This window comes from Lissotriton vulgaris, chromosome 7 (assembly GCF_964263255.1).
Source record: "Lissotriton vulgaris chromosome 7, aLisVul1.2, whole genome shotgun sequence".
Classification (NCBI taxonomy): Eukaryota; Metazoa; Chordata; class Amphibia; order Caudata; family Salamandridae; genus Lissotriton; species Lissotriton vulgaris.
The window spans coordinates 115,844,299-115,865,535 of NC_141695.1; the positions used below are offsets into that span (position 1 = coordinate 115,844,299).

At 45.8% G+C, this 21,237-nt stretch overlaps 1 protein-coding gene across 1 annotated transcript in view; it reads right to left on the reverse strand.

Moving 5' to 3' along the window:
* LOC147700950 (B-cell receptor CD22-like) overlaps positions 1-21,237 on the reverse strand; it is a 177,886-nt gene that overhangs the window by 36,119 nt on the left and 120,530 nt on the right. Inside the window, exons 4-5 of the mRNA XM_086929782.1 lie at positions 20,217-20,365; positions 11,357-11,522 (exon numbers count right to left, since the gene is read on the reverse strand). Coding sequence (XP_086785908.1) covers positions 11,357-11,522; positions 20,217-20,365 — 315 coding nt within the window. The remainder of the gene's footprint in view (positions 1-11,356; positions 11,523-20,216; positions 20,366-21,237) is intronic.

Here is a 21,237-nt window from a genome sequence, read left to right on the forward strand (position 1 = left end):
TCAAAACACGTTTTGAAAAATAGAGACAGGACTACTATAATGACGTACACGCCACGTCGCTGAGGAGACTCTTTTCTTGATCGTCAGAGGCACTTATTATCGTTTTTTTCTCAGTTTTCTTCTTTTTTTTTTTCAATCTGCTTTTTTGGGGGGGTGGGGGAGACCCCCCCGGACCCCCAAGCCCCCTTTTTTTATAGTTCCTTTTTCTTAATGATGAACACGCAGGACAAAAAACAAAGACTGGAAGGAAAGAACGTTGCGTGGTAAAGACGGTCGTGGAATGCACCGCGTTGAAAAGACGTTTGCGTGGTAAGTGAACCGTAGTAAACGTCACCAGTGGTAAAGACTTCGTAGTAAATGATGTTTCCTTCTCAGTTTAATAGACCTCAGAAGGATGAAAAGCTGAGTGGACCCACCGGGATTTGAACCTGTGGCCATGAGGTCAAACACAGGTCCCAATGATATGATATAATTTTTTAGAGCGCGCATTATCAGAGGGAGTCTTAGCGCTGAGCAGATCAAAGGCAACAAAAGTGCAACGGGCTGAGTGAAGCCTGGATGACTCCGCTAATTAAAGTGGAAACAGCCAGGTCTTTAGCTGCTTTCTGAATAACTGTAGGGTCGGCTGCGAGCGGATAGCAAGGGGAAGAGTTCCATAGCCTTCCCCCCTGAAAGGCCAATGTTCGGCCACCCCAGTTTACTTTATTGATTCTTGGGACCGTGGCCATAAATGCAGAGCTAGATCCAAGATTTCTGCTTGGCGTGCACCACGAGAGTCGTTTTTGGAAATACAGCGGGCCGGTCGTGTGAAGGCTTTATGCATTCGGCATAATGCCTTGAAGGAGATCTTCTCCTCTACTGGCAGCCAGTGAAGGCATGCAGTCGATTGGACACTGGTTTGAATTTAGAGGAGTGTTTTTAAAAGTGTTCTTGCAGCAGCTTTCTGTAGGCATTACAGTTTTTTTATCAGATACTTGGAGATGCCTAGATATAGAACATTAACATAATGCATCTTGGATGTGACGATGGCCAATATTACAGTTTTCTGTAGGTCAAACGGAATGAATGGGACATGTTTTGGAGAACCCGTAGCAAGAAAGAGCCCCCGGAGGTCACTGCATTAATTTGGGCAGAGAAACACAATTTGGTGTAAAAAATGACTACCAGGTTTCTTGCCTTCTGCTCTGGCTTCGGAGGGTTGCCCAGCTCGGAAGACCACCAGATAGCATTCCAAAAGGAGGTCTCTTTCCCAAAGAGTAATACTTCCGTTTTGTCCGAATTTAGGTGGAGACAGTTGCTCCGCATCCACCTTGCGACTGCCGACATACAGCAGCAAAAAATGTTGCCATCATTCTCAACCTGTGATGAGATGGATACCACAATCTGTGCATTGTCCAAGTAGGACAGTACGGTCAGCCCAGGAACTGTGAATGAGCTTTGCCAGAGGGGTAACATACACGTTAAAAAGAGTAGGGCTAAGTCCCGAGCTCTGCGGCACCCCATAAGGAAGCGAGAAAGGGCTGGACCTGGTGTTTTCCATCTCCACCCACTGCATCGGTCAGTCAGAAATTACCTCCGCAGTTTTAGAGCTCGGTTCCTAAAACCTATGGAGTGCAGATGCTTATTCAATAGAACTTCCTTGCACTGCTGCTTGAGAAAGGGAATATAAAACTCAGCCAATTTTAGTCTATTCTGTTTGGACTTCTACTACCAGACTGAAAATAGGTTTATTCAACTCTTGGATAGATCCTTCATCCAAAGGCAGAGAATGCTGTGAGCTGTTAGATTCACTTCAGCCCTCTCAATGGACCTTTAATCCTACTCACATGAAAGGAAATGCTGCGGATCAGAGCTGGACACAGATTCATAGACAATCCAATGCCTGTGGTCAGATCACTACATCAGTAGTTTATAAATAATTCATTTCAAAATGTGATTGGGAATTATTAGACAATAATAACTTAGCTTTAGCCTTTCTTTCTGCACTTTCTCCATTATACAGAAAGAATTGAAAGCAACCTTGATCAAGATAAACCCGGTTCTCTTGGCGTAATAATGTCAGTCACTCTTATCAAATATATATATATATATATATATATATATATATATATATATATATATATATATATATATATATATACACACACATATATACATCCAATCAAAGAGTTGCCCCAAACAGCAGAAGCCCACACAGGTAGGTATAGCCACTCGATTTATTGATGAAGCTGCAGCACAACAATAACGAAGTCAACAGCTGCTTCTTCCAGCCGACGCGTTTCGAGATCCCTCTCTCTTCTTCATAGGCTTGACTTTAGGGCTGTTTTGCATGGCAGTGATTGCACACAGATTTCAGTTTAAGTACCCGCTCAGATGGGCGTGGTCACCGCTATGGCTCCTGGTACTTGTGGTGCAATTTCGTCTTCCTACAGTGGGGTGCCATGTATTTAGTCCAAATAAAGTCACAATAAAACCACAGTGGATTGCTGGAACTGTGTTTATGTGTTATGCTGCTTACTTGTAGCCTTCACAAATGGCTCCTGTCCATGATCGGCACGCGCCGGTTGCGCAGCCATGGTGCGCTTTCGGCAGTGGGCAAGAAGGCGAGTAAGAGGTCAGAGCGTCTAGAGTCCGCCCCCTCACCATGAAAGCCTCCATCTGAGCTGCTCTGTGCAATTCTATGCACCAGCAAAGTAAAACAAGAATTTAAAACATGGAGATGTTATTAAAGCTTACTAATCGTGCTAGAGTTTTACTCTGTGTCAAGTTAGCGCCAAGAGGCCTACTGGTGGGTGAGCGCTCTACAAAGGACCAGTTAGACTAGACTAGTATTAGAAAAACACACATTCATCCATGCACAACCATCATTTTATATTTAGCCTGGATAAACTCGTAGCAGTCACACGAGCTGAGACCACGGGCTCATAACACAGGGAATGTGAGGTTCACCTCCACCAGGAAGATAATGATGAGCTAAAGTGACAGGGATGTCATGTGAGGCTCATCTGTCACTAGCACAAACAGTGATGGCGAGGATCAACTTTGTCACAAACAGACTGAAGAATCAATGTGTGGCTCCCCTTTGTCACAAGCAAAATCACTGAGGAGTGATGCAGGGTTCACTTCTGTCACTAGAGCAGACAAACAGAGGATTGGGTGAGAGCCTGGCATATGTCACTGGCACTTTCAGTGATGAGTGATGCAGGGTTCACTCCTGTCACTAACTAGAGCAGGTTCACCAGGTTTCTGCGGTTCACCACTGGCACTAGTGCAGACAGAGGTGAGTGTGTTGAGGCTGGAATAGGTCACGAGCACAGTCAGTGATAAGTGATGCAGGGTTCACTCCGGTCACTAACTCAGAGAAGGTTCACCAGGTTTCTGCGGTTCACCACGGACACTAGTGCAGACAGAGGGGAGTGTGTTGAGGCTGGAATAGGTCACTAGCACAGTCCGTGATAAGTGATGCAGGGTTCACTCCGGTCACTAACTCAGAGAAGGTTCACCAGGTTTCTGCGGTTCACCACGGACACTAGTGCAGACAGAGGGGAGTGTGTTGAGGCTGGAATAGGTCACTAGCACAGTCCGTGATAAGCATGGGCGTCCGCAGAAATTTTTCCAGGGGGGGGCAAATGTTAAGGTCATCACCATCCTTTGACATGATGTGTGCCAGGTGGGGCACAAGAAACACGGGGGCGCAGGAGGAGCCATTGGGGGGGCAGGAAGCAGGCCACATATTATCTCATACACCATAGGGTTGTTGTGCCACAGCCATCTTTCTTTTGTGGCTCCCCAAAATCCATACCTTCACTGGTCCCTAAAATGACACACTAGCAGCCCAAAACCCATATCCACCCTGAACCCTAAAATTACTCCACCCCCCTAAAAACTCATACCCTCCCTGAACCCTGGCACCTCAAAACCCATACCCACCCTGAACCCTAAAATTACCCCCTAGCACCCTGAAACCCATACCCACCCTGAACCCTAAAATTACCCCTGCCCCCCAAAACTCATACCCGCCCTGAACCCTAAAACTACCCCCCTGGCACAGATAACCCATACCCACCCTGATCCATTAATTGTCCCCCTGGCACTCCAAAACTCATACCCGCCCTGAACCCTAAAACTACCCCCCTGGCACAGATAACCCATACCCACCCTGATCCATTAATTGTCCCCCTGGCACTCCAAAACCCATTCCCATCCTGAACCCTAAAATTAAACCCCTGGCACCCTATACCCATACCCGCCCTGACCCCTAAAATTGTCCCCCTGGCACCCCAAAACCCATATCCACCCTGAACCCTAAAATGTCCCCCCTTGCACACCAAAACCCATACCCGCCCTGAACCCTAAAATTACCCCCTGGCACCTTAAAACCCACACCCACCCTGAACCCTAAAGTTGTCCCCCGGCACCCCAAAAGCTGAACACTAAATTCTGATTCGGTATCGCGCCGTCTCCCTGCTCAGGGAGGATCTGCTGGTCCGGATCGGCTCGCCCTGGTCCGGTTCTGCTCGCCCTTCTCTGGAGCTGTTCTGCCTGCCCTGTCCCTCTTCCGGACCCACCGAGCCTGCCTTCGTGCACACTGCCTGGACCTGCTATGTCTGGCCTGGTTCTTTCTCCTTTGGACCCGCTGTCTTCACTGGTGGAGTTAAGACACAGGTCTCACTTCTCTGAAGCTGCTCTCCCTCACCCAGACCCCCCACTCCCTCTCCACTTGCTCTCTCATCTTCCTTCCTCCCTACTTCTCGGTCTCTCTTTCCCCACTGCTGCTCTCTCTCTTTCGCTCACCCCTCTTCGTTCACTCTCACCCTCCACCGTATCCGTCTCCCCGACTCCAAGTCTTCCTCTGTCCCCCCTCTCTCTTCCTCCTCCTCATGTCGGTGATAGGGAGCCCGGGGCCCTCCGAAAATGCGAGCTGGAGGTGACGTTAAGTGTGAAAGCACCAAGGTGTGAACCGGGAGAAGAGGCGGGGAAGCGGTGGGTGGCAGGTTGAGATTGTCAAAGGGGGCACTGGCTCTCAGAGAGGTGAATAGGGGCGGGGAGCAGCCTGAGGACAAAAACAACACCAGAGCAAGAGGCAGACGCTCTGCGGGGAGCCTGGTGTGCACTGACGAAACGTACACTTCTTAGCAATACAAAGCAGCCGAAGGGCGCCTTTCACTAGAGCCAAGAACCTGACCCATTGCGAACAAACAGCAGCCGCCGGAGAAACCAGCTGTGTCATGAAAACAACAAAGGAAAGAGTGACAGACGACTGCCGCTGAAACCTGGAAGTACAACTTACACCTTTAACAAAAGGCAACTCCTGATGCAAGCACCACACGCCAGTACACTATAAATATATAAATCTCCCATCAATGCACACCTGAGAGTGAATCAAATGATAAGCAGCAAATTAGGGCAGTGACTGACAGACACTATGCTGGTCCTCTCGCACTGTGCCCTATTGATACTTACTATGTCACCAGTCACTCCAGCGCAGAAGAATTCCTTATTGATTGTTACTCTTACTGCCCCCATGTACCTCACTGTCTTGTGTAGACTAATATGTTTTGTCCGACAAAATGAAAAATATTTTTTAAAAATCTGTGTTTTACGTTATGCAGCTATTGTCCTTGTAAGTTTCTCCCAGAGAAAAAGGGTGGATTCCTTCCACAAAGGATGTGCACCCACATCCTCTATCTGCAAAGCTAGCCCCTCCTCGACCCGACAACCACCAGTGCTCCAGGATGCAACAGCCTTTTTACATGTTGTGATCAGCTGGTTCCTCGGTCTCCAGCTACACTGGGAAATGGTTTTTGTGCGCGACACTGACCCTGGAACATCTGATTCGTTCCCTCACAGACCTGAGGTACTTGAAGCACCTTGCTGCGCTTCTAGGTTAACTTAATGTTGGATTCGACAAGCAGAAGGCAGCAGAGGGGCCAATGGAAGCAAGGAAGCCCCTGAGGAGTGTATATTTCCCAACCAGGGCATTTCAAGTAGTGAAGGAACAGGCTGAATATTAAGAGCTACAAACCGACTAGCTTGAAAGAGGCTTTCAACAGGGATCAAGGCACAACATTTCCTATTCTCAGGGCCCCAACACAGTTTTAATAAGTAGTCCGTTGTGCTGCTCTTTACTTCGGTTACTGTACCAGTACCTGTGCTATCCTGGAAATCTTCCTGTCCTGAGGTTTGGCGTGTTAGTTACAACCTGTGGTGCCCCCTTGCCTAGAAGGTCTATGTATACGAAGGATCTCGGAATAGGGGTCCTCAGTTATGCAAATCTCACAACCACTAAATTTAGACCCTACATTCTTCTAAGCACCTACTGGCTATTTAGTTGGCTGCCTGCGTCAAATGTATACAAAAATAAAAACACGTGTTGTGGCCATTTACAACGCTTTACTGTGATTAAGAACAACTGTGAACAGATGGACAGAAAAAGAGATTCAGCCCAAACTTGAAAAAGGATGGAAGGATGGCCTTTTTTGTCGCGTTACAAAGTACCTAATTATGGATTCTCGACCTTTTGTACTGTATTTTTGGTAATTAGGGATGGGGATGATACATGAAAATGAAACGGATGTTTCTACAACCATTTTTACTCTATACCTCACAAATTACATTTACCCCTTGTACTGGTGTTACTTAACTTGGTTACCTTGCAGTCTTGGAGCTCGTATGGCAATTCTTAAATTAGGTCCGAGTAGAAGTTCGAACTGCTTGGTCATCGCTGCCCCACTAACCCCTTGTTTCTGAAGTCACCAGATAGTAACTTAGTGCATGTGAGGAATGCAGACATCTTTTTGGCAGGATGCTACGTAAAAATCTTACCCAGTCTACTCAGGAGCACCTGCTACGCTGAGTTTGTGTTGTTTTCATACTCATTTCTGTGTCATTGCATGACTCCCCTAGTTTTACTGTTTTCTCTCTCTGACCGTCTCATTTTGACGACAGCGCGGGCTCAGACTCTAGTGCACAGGTTGGGAGACCCTTAAGTGTGTATGAGGAACTGCCCTAGTTTTGGGGCCCGCCAGTGGTGAGAGGTAGCTGCGAAAAGTGGCTCTGCCGTCGGCAGCCAGGTGCTTTCCTCACTTTGACTGTCTATGGTCCTCACAGAGGTCTGAACTCCCTGAGGCCACATTCACCACACAAGCGCAGCCACAGGATCTTAGTCTAGAGCACATGGGTATGACAGGCCCAGCCTTACTACACTAATCACACTCTACGCTGTGAGTAGATTATGAGGCACTCAGCAGGGATACCCTAACAGCAGGGCCACTGTAATTATGAGGCAGGGAGGGTCACATAAAGCGGCAGGGTTGCGTGAATTATGCATCAAGAAAAAGCTAATTATGTGGAACATTTTGTGACAGTATAACTTCATTTTGTCATCTTCAAACTTGTTAACACTGTTTGGGCATTAGTTGCACCTCATTAGTACTAGTTAAACACCCAAATATAGCATCAAACTACAGAAAGTTGTTCAGTCAACCTTTGCAAAGGACTTTCAACTGCCCATCAGCATGTGTCGCTACGTTTTTACTAACTTTTGAACCGTTTGAGCTAGAAACAATTTTTTTCTTAAACTCTGCAGATTATGCGGCATATGTTGGATTATGCAACAAATGCAGCAAATATACAATTATGCAAAAATCGCCACACAATTGCATAATTCCAGTGGCCCTGCCTATCAGTCACATGGATGTAAACTTTCTGCTGTTTGGCTATCTATACCATTGGGCGGAAGAAAATGTTAAGGGACCCAAAAATTATTTTTAGAGATACATCCCTGATTTGATTGAGAAATCTGTAATGTTGCGGCAATGCGGGCAAGTGCCCAGAATGAGTTGCTCTAACCCTCAATGAGTAAGACTCGGAAGGGCTGTATGATCATTTCTACTCTTGGATACATCTTACATATGCCTGCTCGTTGCACCTCCTCCCTGCTCTGGACTACAGTGGTGACTACACATGGACTCAGCCCCTCTCCTCTTAGCATCCACGCTTCCTAGCCCATCTGGATATTCCCCTCTGTACTGACTTATGTCTAACACTTCATTTCCATTCGTTTTCTGTTTGTGCTATCTTTCTTGAAAAATGCAACTTATTAAATCAAAAATCATCCATTGATGTCCACCATTTTATGTCAGAGCGGTGTCTACGTTAAAATATACTCTTTTATTCAAATGTGACTATTCTTTCTACTTAGTAAATTACTTAACAGCAACTGTTCTAGGCAGTCCATCACTATAATCCAATAATTATTTGAAGACTTTGCCTCAATCTTGTTATTGTGTCAGAGCGCGCTATAAAGTCCGAGGTCTCCTGGCGCTTCTGACTAAATGACGTACAATGAGATGCACAGGAGTTCACCTAGAAGAGAGTGCCAAAGGACAGGTGCAGGAAAATGAAGCCCGCGTCTTGTACTACTGAGCCCTGGGATGCAGAGGAACTTCAGACTACAACAGAGAGTGCGAGTTGGAGAGGAACAGTGGCTGGAGCACCATGTGAAATGCATAATGGCATGGGCGTCCCGCGTCCGCAGGGGGCAGGCCAGGCTTTAGCGCTGGTGGCACCCAGTGCCCCAATGACCACCTCCACCACGGATTCTCTCACTAGCACCCTTTAATAGTGACCAAGTCTCCATAACCACTCTCTCTCAGATGCATGAAATTCGTTATATAGTGCTACTCATACCATTAAAGTATGTCAGAGCACTTTGCATCACACACACATTACACAGACCATCAATCATACTTGTGTAAATTAGTTTATAGGAAATGTTACATAAGCCAAAGGACTAAGGCCCACATGCATCAACAATGCCATTTGCGATTCCTTATTAGCGAAAAATAAGGAACCGTTAATAAGGAATCGCAAATGGCTATGTATGAAGAAATTGCTAAATAAATTGCGATTTCTTAAAATTCCTTCATTGCGACTCGCAAATTGCGAATCGCAATTAAGGAATCCCTCCCCATTCATTCCTATGGGCCTAGAGGGCCTTAGGAATGAATGGGAAGACATTCTCAATTTGAGATTCTCAATTAGAGAATCGCAAATTGAGAATGCAATTTCAAGGGTGCCAGGGTGTCAACAGGAGACCCTGATACACCCCTGAAATTGATCCATGCACATATGTTGCGCACACACATGCCCTAAGGGCATGTGTGTGCGTAACATGAAACTTTGAAAAATGCACAAATGTGCATTTTCAAAGTTTTCGCAAATTACCATGAAGTTCAACTTCATGGTAATTTGCTCCCCCAAATTGCGAATTCGCTATTTTTAAAACTTTCATGCATTGCATTTAAGGAATCGCAAATTGCGATTCCTTAAATGCAATTGCAATTTAAGAAATCGCAAAAAATATCTATTTCTTAAATTATGCGTTGATGCATCCCAAACAGTGATTTTGGAATCGCAAACGGACGATTTTTGCGATTCGCACCGTTTGCGATCCCAAAATCACTTGATGCATGTGCCCCTAAAAGTGTAGGAGTCACATGTCATCCGTAGTGGTAGGCAGTATAGTTTCGGAGTGCTTGGTGTGGAGAAGCACAAACTCAGATTCGAAAAAGAAACAGCATAGTTGGGAGTTTTCTTTAATAATAAGAATCCATTTCTACCCAAATTAACCCTTGTTGCAACATTAATCTATGTTCTATACTTAGCAGAGTGTATGCACTTCTATGATGAAAGTTAATACCTCACTATTCTATATTAGGGGCCTCATTTATGAAGGCCTTGCGCCACTGGTACACTTTTCCCCATTTTAAAAGTGACGCACCGGAAGTACAAGACCTTCATAAAGAAGGCCCTAGGATTTTAAGTTATAAATTGCAAGTAACAAAAGGATGGCTCTTTTAAAAGCAGTAACCTGCTGATCTATTTACATTAAATGCACTTTGTGATCTACTTGGTACACGTTCTTTGCAGTAGGCATATTAACCCTCTGTACTACCTTCACATAATTCAAAAACCTCAACTACACAAAACTCGGATCTCTGGCCAGGAAGAACATTAATCACAGGAGTTATCTTACATGTTTGTGAGGCCCCGTAATTGCAGGAAGAAAGGAACGCGCAGCAGCAGGTGCTTTTAAAATCATAATTCTGTTGTAAACACGGCGCCCCCAGAAAGGCAGCACCCGGTGGGATGGCACCGGTCAGAGCAGGCCCTGGCAGGGGCCAGGGGGGCAAGGAGGGGAGCTCCAGGGGGGGGCAACCGCCCCTCCTTGCCCCCTCCTGCGGACGCCCATGGTGATAAGTGATGCAGGGTTCACTCCTGTCACTAACTAGAGCAGGTTCACCAGGTTTCTGCGGTTCACCACGGACACTAGTGCAGACAGAGGGGAGTGTGTTGAGGCTGGAATAGGTCACTAGCACAGTCCGTGATAAGTGATGCAGGGTTCACTCCTGTCACTAACTCAGAGCAGGTACACCAGGTTTCTGCGGTTCACCACTGACACTAGTGCAGACAGAGGGGAGTGGGTGTGAGGCTGGAATAAGTCACTAGCACAGTCAGTGATAAGTGATGCAGGGTTCACTCCAGTCACTAACTCAGAGCAGGTTCGCCAGGTTTCTGCGGTTCACCACTGACACTAGTGCAGACAGAGGGGAGTGGGTGTGAGGCTGGAATAAGTCACTAGCACAGTCAGTGATAAGTGATGCAGGGTTCACTCCTGTCACTAACTCAGAGCAGGTTCACCAGGTTTCTGCGGTTCACCACTGACACTAGTGCAGACAGAGGGGAGTTTGTTGAGGCTGGAATAAGTCACTAGCACAGTCAGTGATAAGTAATGCAGGGTTCACCTTTGTCCCTAACAAAAACAGCAATGTGAGGTTCATCTGTCATGAGCCAGACAATGACGAGTGGGTGTGAGGTTCACTGCTGTCAGCACACAGAATGCTGAATAGATGTGAGGTTAACCTGTGAAATAGAACTGACAGCGATGAGAGGTGTGAGCTTCACCTAATCCACTAGCTGAGACAGCAATGAGAGGTGTGAGCTTCACCTAAGTCACTTGCACAGACAGCAAAGAGGTGTGAGAGTTTTACCCAAGTCACTGGCACAGATAGTGATGGGGTGTAAGCTTCACCTAAGTCACTGGTACAGACAGCGATGAGAGGCGTGAGCTTCACCTAAGTCACTGGCATAGACCGCGATGAGAGGTGTGAGCTTCACCACAGTCACTAGCACAGACAGCGATGAGAGGCGTGAGCTTCACCACAGTCACTAGCACAGACAGAGATGAGAGGTGTGCGCTTCACCTGTCACTGGCACAGACAGCGATGAGCATGTGTACGGTTAGGCTTTCACCAGCATGGGTACTGAGGAGTGGATAAGAGTTAAGTCTTACTAGCAGTAATTCCTTTTGCAGGCTCCACCACCTCCAGCTCCACCGACTTGCTTTTCACTAAGTTGAACAGGACTGGGTGTCGAGCCTGGCAAGTGTAGATGCCAGCGTCCTCCTTTCCAATCTTCTTCAGTCTTAACGTCTTTGATGCCACAATCCAGTCATCGCCCTGTAAAGCAAACAACAGATGTAAACACCAGGATCTCCGGGGCTGTAAAGGCTTAGGAGCCAGTACACCCACCCACAAACTATCACATCTGCGGTCCCATAGGCTCAGGAGTTGAAACGCCTATCTACAACCTATCACATCAGGGGTCCAGCGAACAGGAGTTAGCCCACATCCACAGTATTACATACTGGAGGTCAGAAGTAGGAACAGACACCCACAATCAAATCATATCCGCTGGTCCAGAGACTCCGGTATCGGCATACGACGGGGTTCAGCAGACAGACTCACAACATACCACATCCAGGTGCTCAAGAGTCAGCACACAGAACCACAACATTTCACAATTAGGACTCCAGGAACTTTGGTCTCAGCACACAGACCCACAAATTATCATAACCTGGGACTCCGCACACAGACCCAAATCTGATCACATATCGTGGAAAAGGAGTCAGCATACAGACCCACAACCTATCACATGCAAGACTCCAGGGGCACAGCGGGTCCCCAGCAGGCACTGATGATACTTTGCCACCTGGGCTCCACGTTTGATGCTTCATCCAACTCAAAAGGCGGTGAGGGCTAGAAGGTGTGCGCACTGGTGTGTGCACTGGTGTGTGCACTGGTGTGTAATACTGGTTATTCGATTAGGTGAACTTTCAATGGTCTCACCGCCACTGGGCCACTAATAAACAAGAATTCATAACCTATCCTGAAAGCAGCGCCTCGGTTCACAACGTTCACAAATCTATTATTCAAGTAATGGTTTTGTACAAAAAAAAGGTTCGTAGGCAGTCTTTGATGAATTTCAAACTCTGTGATTTATTTCAAAAATCTTTCAAATTGTTGGATCCTCACAATATAGTAACAATCCAATCAGCCAACGCGTTTTGTCTACACTTGGACATCATCAGGGCTCTAAATTATGTATTTATAATCTGCTCTGAATTTCCTGTTCCCTCCATCTCATTAATGAGGACTTTTTTTGACTAGTAGCGCGTTCAAATCCGGCGCGCCTTCTCTCCTGGCTGATTCGATAAATCCCTTGTGATTTTTTAAATAAACCACAGATTTAGAAATTCATCATGCCTCCCAGGTTCAAGTTCAGTAATTTGTATAGCGCACTACTCACCCAGAGGGTCTCAAGGAAGGAAGGGGGTTCCTTTATTTATCAAATTTCCAAGTTTTTAGTTGAGCAATGCGAGGCAGTGAAGCGCTACGATACCACAGGGAGCAGCGTGAGGAGCGACCGCTTCTGAAGGCTTCAGGAAGGACAGTTGTCCCAAAGAAGGACTGTGACCTGGTGACACGGTGGCAGGCAGGCCACGCCAACTCGGGTTCAAATGTGTGCTTCTGCTGATGTTTATGGATTCCATCCGCATCAAGTGCAGCCTCTGTGTTTCAAAACTCAGACCCGGACAGTGAAACAGTGACAGGTATGTATAGAGATGCATTGGCAGAGCGGTGTACAGTTGATTTTCTGGAATTGCTGCGCATTTGCAGTTCATATATGAGGTACCTTGGTAAAAGGATGAATGATCTCAGAGCTGAATTAATTACAGATGCTCTGGGTCAGTATGGAGGTACATTGGAGGGGCAGTGTGCTACCTTGATGCAGATAGGTTGATGACAGAGAGGAGTGCAAAGTGCTTGGGTGGGAATCTACCCAAGTATGTGATACTATTTACTGTATATTTACAGCGAGTCCCTATGTTTAATATCTCTGTATTACCTTGATTAGGTTTTTTTTTCCCCTAGAGTTTTATAGCGTGAACTCCACCCGAAGAAATCAGGTATCAGAACGTTTTACATGAGGAATAGGTTGGTTACAGATAGACACATTCATTTTTGTTAGGCACAGGGAGATTTTGTGATTTGCCCAGAATCACAGGGTGTTGAGCGATCCTGCCGAGACTCAAACCCGGTTCCCCAGCTTCGAGGTTGACCGCTCTAGCCGTAAGTTTATATCCAACACTTTCTCATATTCGTCTGAAGCTTCTTCGATTGCTGGAAGTGCAGAAATCGGGTCTGCGTGGGTGATCAGTACATCATCGGCATTAACCGTAACATCAATTCGGGGCAATATAATAGATTTAATGCCCAAATGATCCATAGGATTCCTCAAAAAATGTCTACATATAGGGAGTATGTAGACAAGGCAATAATGAACATCCCTGCCTGGTCCCTCTGGTGATGAAGAGTGGGATGAGGTAATCCTGTTAATAGGCACCATCTCTACTGGACTGGAATGCACAGTAGGACACCATTCAATTGCCACTTGGGGTACCTCAAACCACTCGAATACCTGCCAAAGCAATGGCCATTTCACTCTACCAAATACTTTTTCTGCATGCAGTGTAATCGTAGATAGGGGATTGAGCTGTCGGAGTGTAGTACTGTGACAGTGGTGAATGGGGTAAACCCCTACCCTGCGATGCAGTTTTTCCCAGTTTGTATTCCATCAATATTCAAGACATACAAGGCACTTAATATTTCATAAAAAAATAAACAATGTTGGGGCCCAAATCCAACACCTTCAAAATCAACTTCAATTTCCTTGTACAGGATTACTTTTCTAAATGCAACATGATAACTTTTCTAAAGCATTGCATCAAGTATTCACATGTAGCAAGCCTTGAAAAGCCTATTCGCCCACTCGCAATGTCAGATTTTATGAGGCTGAGCTATTTTTAGCTCTTATTGGTCGTTCTGGTGAGTGAACATAATCTGAAAAGAACAGGTGTTCATTCACAAAGCTAATGAGCAATAAAGATATCTTGACATTTGCTCTCTGTTGAAGGAAAGTGATCATATGTCAGTTTGTCTTTTTACAAATTGCAGCTTGGAAAATTGAGTTTATTTTTCTCTTTTTACAACAGTTAAAGGTTTTTGTCAAGTAAGCTGTCTAACAATCATTGTCAAAAGAACAATTGATGGACAGAATGCAGAACCATGGTCATACATTCACCCCAGTACAGGGGTCTGGGCCTAAATCCATAGTTTTTTGTTCACTATGCCATTCCAGTTTGGACCCAGACATATGCAAATCAGTCTTGACCCTGATGGGAACAGTTCAGCCCGAACTGCCAATCATTGTCAAACAAAAGGCTGTAGAATGTCAGTTTTTTTTAATGAAACATTTAGAAAGCTTGTAAATGAATAGTACAAATATTTCAAAATATATCAGAAATTCATAAAGCACACTGTTTTGGAACTGAGTGCGATGCAAAGAAATATTTAAATAGGAGAAAATCAAATCAGAACACTTTACTTGGTGAAGTGCAAATAGCAAATATTTACAGAAGGAAAATGCTACTTACCAGTATGCATCTGTTCTTGACATGTAGAGCTGCAGAGCATTTTGCATTAGATCGCCATCTGGTGTTGGGCTCGGATGGCTGCACCTTGTTGTTGCCTTGAAAGAGTCTTTGTAGTCACGAGATAGGTGACTCCTCCCTTGGACGATAGTGTGCATGGGCATCGACTCCATCCTTAGATTGTTTTTTGCCATGATGGGAAATGATTGAGTTAGTAGAAAATAAAAGATGTCCATGTGTGTATATCTAAGTAAGATAATATTGGAACAGATACAAGTCCCGGGGAGGTGGATGGGCGGGCGCTTGTTGATCTGCAGCTCTACATGCCAAGAACAGATGCATACTGGTAAGTAGCATTTTCCGTTCGAGACATATGAGCTGCAGATCACACACTTTGCAAAGACTGTACAGCAGTATCTCACATAGCGGTGGTCACCTGTATCTGTTGCAGTTGTTTGAAAGAGTGTTTTAAGAACAGCTTGGCCCACAGAAGCCTGTTGCTTGGCCTGCACGTCAACACAATAGTGTTTGGTGAAGGTGTGTGTTGTAGACCCTGTTGCTGCCTTCTAGGGGAATGTTCCCTAAGAATGCCATGGAAGCCCCTAGTTTGCGTGTTGAATGCGCCCTTGGGGGAATTGTCAATGTGCGTTTGGCTTTTTGGTAGCACATTTGTAAACATTTAACAATCCACCCTGCAATTCCAGCTTTAGAGATGGGATTACCTTTATGCGGTGGGGAGAAAGCTACAAACAATCGCTTTGTTTTTCGAAAGGATTTAGTCCTGTCAATGTAATAAAGTGGAGCTCTTTTGACATCTAGCGTGTGAAGAGCTCTCTCTGCTACGGAGTCTGGGTTTTGAAAAAAATACTGGTAACTCTACTGATTGGTTAAGATGACTTTAGGAAGGAATTTTGGATTTGTTCTGAGAACTACCTTGTTACGATGTATTTGTAAGAAGGGTTCTTGTATGGTTAAAGCCTGGATCTCACTTACTCTTCTAAGAGGTGATTGCGATAAGGAAAGCTACTTTCCATGTGAGGAACTGAAGTTCACATTTATGTAGAGGTTCAAATGGGGGTCCCATGAGCCTAGTAAGAACAATGTTGAGATTCCAAACCGGAGAGGGTGGTAATCTAGGAGGAATGATTCTTTTAAGGCCCTCCATAAAGGCTTTAATTACTGGGACTCTAAAAAGTGACAAGTTGAGGTTGGAGCAGGGGCAGTAGTAATCACTCATTGACCAGGAGTGATGGGAGTCGTCTGAGTCTTCTGCCTCGGACACGATTTCCAAATCTTCGGAATCTTCATCTGGGTCTTCGTCGAAGAGGACTACTGGCTCCGGAGCGGATCTCTGCGCCATGATGTTTTGTCGAGCCAGACGATCTTGGATAGTCTTTTTCGATTCAAAAGAGGAGCAGGCTTGGCAGCTGGACTTGTGTTCTGGCGAGACACACAGGTAACAGACCTTATGATGATCACTGTGTGGGAGCTTTGCTCCACACTGGGGGCATTTTTTGAACGGCGTCATTTCCATGAGCCGTAGGTCCTACGGCGTCGCTAGGCCCCGCGGCCAGCGTCGACAACCGGAATCGAACTGATGAAGGTAGTGTTGAAATTTGAAGAGAATTCGGAGAGTTAGAGAAGTTCTGCGCGTCGAAAAAGTTTGAAAACGAAGTTTCGAACCGTTGCGCAAAAGTTGCATCCGAACCCAATGGCGGAAAAAAACATTCTAAAGATGGAGTTGATGCTCATGCACACTATTGTCCAAGGAAGGAGTCACCTATTTCGTGACTACAAAGACTTTTTCCAAGACAACAACAAGGTGCAACCATCCGAGCCCAACACCAGATGGCGATCTAACGCAAAGTGTGTGATCTGCAGCTCATATGCCTTGAACACTCAATTTCCAAATATTATTGTTTATACACTATATAGTTTTATCAATAAAACTGGATGTCAGTGGGAAATGTTGGTGCCATTTCAATGTAAAGTCTCCTGATTGCAAATGACTATTTTACCACTTTATGCTTTAGGGATGCATTTATTTAAAGTGATCGGTCTTAAACATGATTAGAGAATGTGACTGCCTCAACCATGATAACAAGGCTGTCAATAAACTAAGAGGCAATAAGGGGGTAATGTGTATCCTATATGTGGCTAGATTTGTATTCTATATGTAGCAAAAGTTGAGTCTATTAAATCAAACGAGAGTGTTTTGTGCCGCAGACATGCAGAACTCACATATTGGTAAGTGCTCTCATATGCGAAATAGAAGAAAATAGCGGCTCAGTGAATTCAAATATTTGCCCAGGATGGTATCATTTGGAACCCGGAGATGAGTCAAGAGCATTACAATTAGGTCAAGTAGATTATTTCAGCCACTAGACCTGCAGGTCTAGTCACATTGTTAGGATTTTGCTAGGCCTGTACAGTTAAGTTTAGCAGCAGTGGGCTGGTAGACAGCTGCACCAGTGGGCAGCACCATCAGCTGCAGGGTGTGAAGAGAGGTTTTGGATGTGTGCTCGTCTCGAGTACAAACAAATAACTATTTATACAAATATTTTATTTGTTAAGATGTAGTATTTTATTTTTGGATCCGCAATGAATGTGTTACCGAATCAGGACAATTGTGAGTTAACAATAGTTTTGATATGTTGGACCGGTATGACTGGGCTCAGTCTACCTCTGAGCATGATATTACATATTTTTAATCAACACTTTGCACTTTATATTTGCACTTTAATTATTTTTTCACATACTTTTTAGGGTAGTTGTTCATGTCAAATAGTATCCTTATCGGATTAGAAAGACAGAAACAGTACTTATTATGGGGATTTATCCCAGGATTATTTTTGTGCTCAATGAATTCAGAAGATGTGGTTATTAAGCATGCTAACATATATATTTGCACTTATTTACTGCTCTGCTGGGTTAATGTTCGCGTTAGTGATTGAGAACAGTGGGTCTAGCTGAGCTATTAAAGCGCAATGCTGCCACTTGTCAACGCAAGTTAGGGATTTAACCTGGAATGCTTGTGCTGTTATGATTAGCATATTTACAATCAGCACTGCAGGATGCTTTAGTATTTTTTAGGATCCTGAAGCATATTAAACACGGCCGCTTCCCCCACGCTCCATCAATTCCATGTCTGCGCGGCTAAATTGATGAGCGGGCGGGGCCGTGACGGAACCACTCCGTTATTAGCACAGCACGCCCGTGGCTCGTGACAGAGTGGTTGCATGGGAGCATGGGAGCGCGACCCCCACCCCCCTAGCGCCGCGGTGGAATTACCGCTGCGGCCAAGGGGTTAATAGGATTTATGCTTTATTTAACCTCTGCAGCTATAGCGATATTTTGCACATATTTTGTAAATTTTTGCATCTTTGCACAAATGATTGGCTATTTTGCCCTGAGAAGTGACTTGCAAAAAATGTATTATTCCTGTAAGTTAAATTGGATACCGCCACTAATGTTTTGGCATTGTTATTAACTGTTAAAATGGACATAATCGGTCTTTCATTTCTATGACATGTAATCAATGTTACCCAATGCACAGCCAATTTAAAAGTGGGTGGTGAATTTACTCACGTTGTCATGTTATCAAGTCTCCTCCGAGCCGAGACGTTATGGCGGCAGACAAAGCACAAATAAAATAATTGGCATCAGATTTTCGTGGTCCGTGTCCGTTTTTGCTTGGAAAAGGTGGAGATCAAGCTGCTGAAAACAAGCTAGAGTTCCGCATACATTATATATATATATTTTTTGGGGGGGGGGAGCCCGCACACATTTTGTATTGGTGCTATCACAAGATGGCCGTGGTCACATTTGCTTGGGGGTGTGACCTTGTACAAACGAGGGGTCACATTGCCTTTACGCCTGCGCTGCACTACAGACAGGTGTAATCAATGCTTCCTCCAAGAGGGGTGCTGGGACAAAGCCCTTTTTCAAGCATCCCCTTGCAGGCAGATTTGGACTGGTAATGCACTGCACCCGCCTGCAGGGGCTGTCGTTCACCCCTCTTCAAAACGAGACTGGCACTTCAGTGAAAGAGAAATCTGCGTTAATGCACCTTCCCAGGGCTTTAGGTGGACTGGGTCTCACCGGTGCTGAGCACCGGCAGTTTTTTTAAAGGGAACCTCGGAGCGGGTCTCTATCAGGCTCTGTTTTGTGCCCTGGCACAGGCGGTCCGTTTTTTCCAGACTGTACTGACAGCAGGCACATGGATGTGTGCTGCACGCACTGCTCATTTCTCACTAGTGGAGAAGTTAGGGCATGACGTCATGCCAGGTGAGTGTTGTAGGGGGAGGGAAATCCTTTACAGAGAGTCATTTCTCTCTGGATTTCCCTTCTCTTTTTGAAACGCAGGAGCAGCAACATTGTCGTGGTGTCAGCAGGGCTTTAAGAAGAAGCTTTTTCAATATTATATACAAGCCATAGTTGCTGCTTATTTATCTTATGCAACTAACAACCATTGACAAAGCCAATAGTCCTGACTTGTTGTAGGTAAGATCTTACTTGTTGTCTCATATCTAGATGCAATGGCAGAAACAGCAAAATACAAGTCGGGCGGTCCACTACGTTAAGCACAGATATTTAGCTTAATTGTTTTAAGCCACACCCTAATTGCACTGGCCACGCCCCTTTGAGATACCCTCCAGTTTTTTCATCCCACAAAGCCCTGCACCCTCCTCAGGGCAGACATTATCAGAGTTTGCACCTACACTGAGGACAGCGCCAGGGGCGGCTCTAGGCGGCTCTAGGCCCTGGGCAGGGAGCATAGGTGGGGGGCCCCGGAAGAGGGGTTCAGGGCAGGGGCGGAGCACGGAGGCCAGTGAAAGGGGGGGGGGTGTCAGGGAGTTTGGAAGTGGAACAGAACCGGAGGCCACCAAATCCCTGCCAGGGGCTGCCACCCAAATATGTATCCATCCTCAGAGGATTATTATATTATGGATATATATTGGCGAGGTGGCCCCTGGGGTTCGGTGGCCCTGTGCAGGTGCACAGCTTGCAGTGTACTCGAGTGACCGTTCAGGCCAGGCCTGTGCCATCTGATGAGGCTGCAATAACCGGTTAATGGTGAAGTCGCCTGTTATGTACGGTTGGCCAGCGGCAGCGCCGACCTTTGGAGAGAGAGAGGCATTCCTCTGTCAAAGAGACACTTGCTCAAGGCCACATGGACCAGTCGTAGATGTCTACTGGGGACTTAACAAGTCACACTTTTCCATCTTGGGGGGTGCAGCCTGACAAAGCCACACTGCTGGCCAGTCCTACTCACTGCTTGCACTCGCCAGCTGAGTCGGGGGACAGCATTCACCAGCCGCGGTGCACTGCTCACTGGCCCAGGGGCCAACTTCAATGCCAGTCTTGGCTCCACACTCACCTTCCGGCTCCATTCGTAGATGGCCTCTCGGGGGGAGTCTGTTTCTGCTCGGCAGCGGAGCTCCAGGTCGGACCCCTCTTCGATGAACTCCTTAGACCCCACAGTTCCGCACCAGACATTCACACGACTGATGTACACCTCGCGTACGTCTGTGGAGAGCAAAGACGAGGTAGGTCAGAGAGAACAAGAGACAAAGAAAGGGAGTGGAGGAAGATACAATAAAGTGGTAGGAAACAGGAAGGAAGAGAGCAGACAGAGAAGAGACATAGGGGAAAGAACAGGGAGAAAGAGAAAACAGGTTAAAGGGATGAGACAAAGACGAAGAGAGGAGACCGAGGAGGAAAGAAGAGAGGGAAAAGAAGACAGAGGGATGGAAAAATAAACATGGTAACGTGAGGAAAAAAAGGTAAAGAGAGGAGACAGAAGAGAAAAGAAGAGAGAAAAGATGACAGAGGGAGCGAAAAAGGAACCAGAGTAAAGAAAGGAAACAGAGGAGAAGAGAGGGCAGAGGGAGAGAACGAACAAACAGGATAAAGAAAAGAAACAAAGGGGAAGAGAGGAGGAAAGAAGAGAGGGCAGAGGGAAAGAACGAGCAAACAGGGTAAAGAAAGGAAACAAAGGTGAAGAGAGGAGGCAGAGGAGGAAAAAAGCGGGGAAGAGGACGGAGGGATGGAATAAACAAGGTAAAGAGAAGAGGCAAATATGAAGAAAGGAGAGGAGACAGGAAGGAAAGAAGAGAGGGGAAGAGGACAGAGAAAGAGAAAGAATAAACAGGATAAAGAGGAACCAAAGGTGAAAAGCGAAGATACAGGAGACAAGATGAACAGGGAAAGAGGTCTGAGGGAAAAAAATAGACAGGTTAGAGAGGAAAGGAAGTGAAGAGAGAAGACACAGGAAGGAAGAAGAGAAAGGGGAACAGAACAGAGAGGGACAGGATAAACAGTGTAAAGAGAAAAAAAAGGTGAAGAGATGAGAGGAGGAAAGAAGGCATATTGGAAAGTGAGAAGCAGGGAAAGGGTAA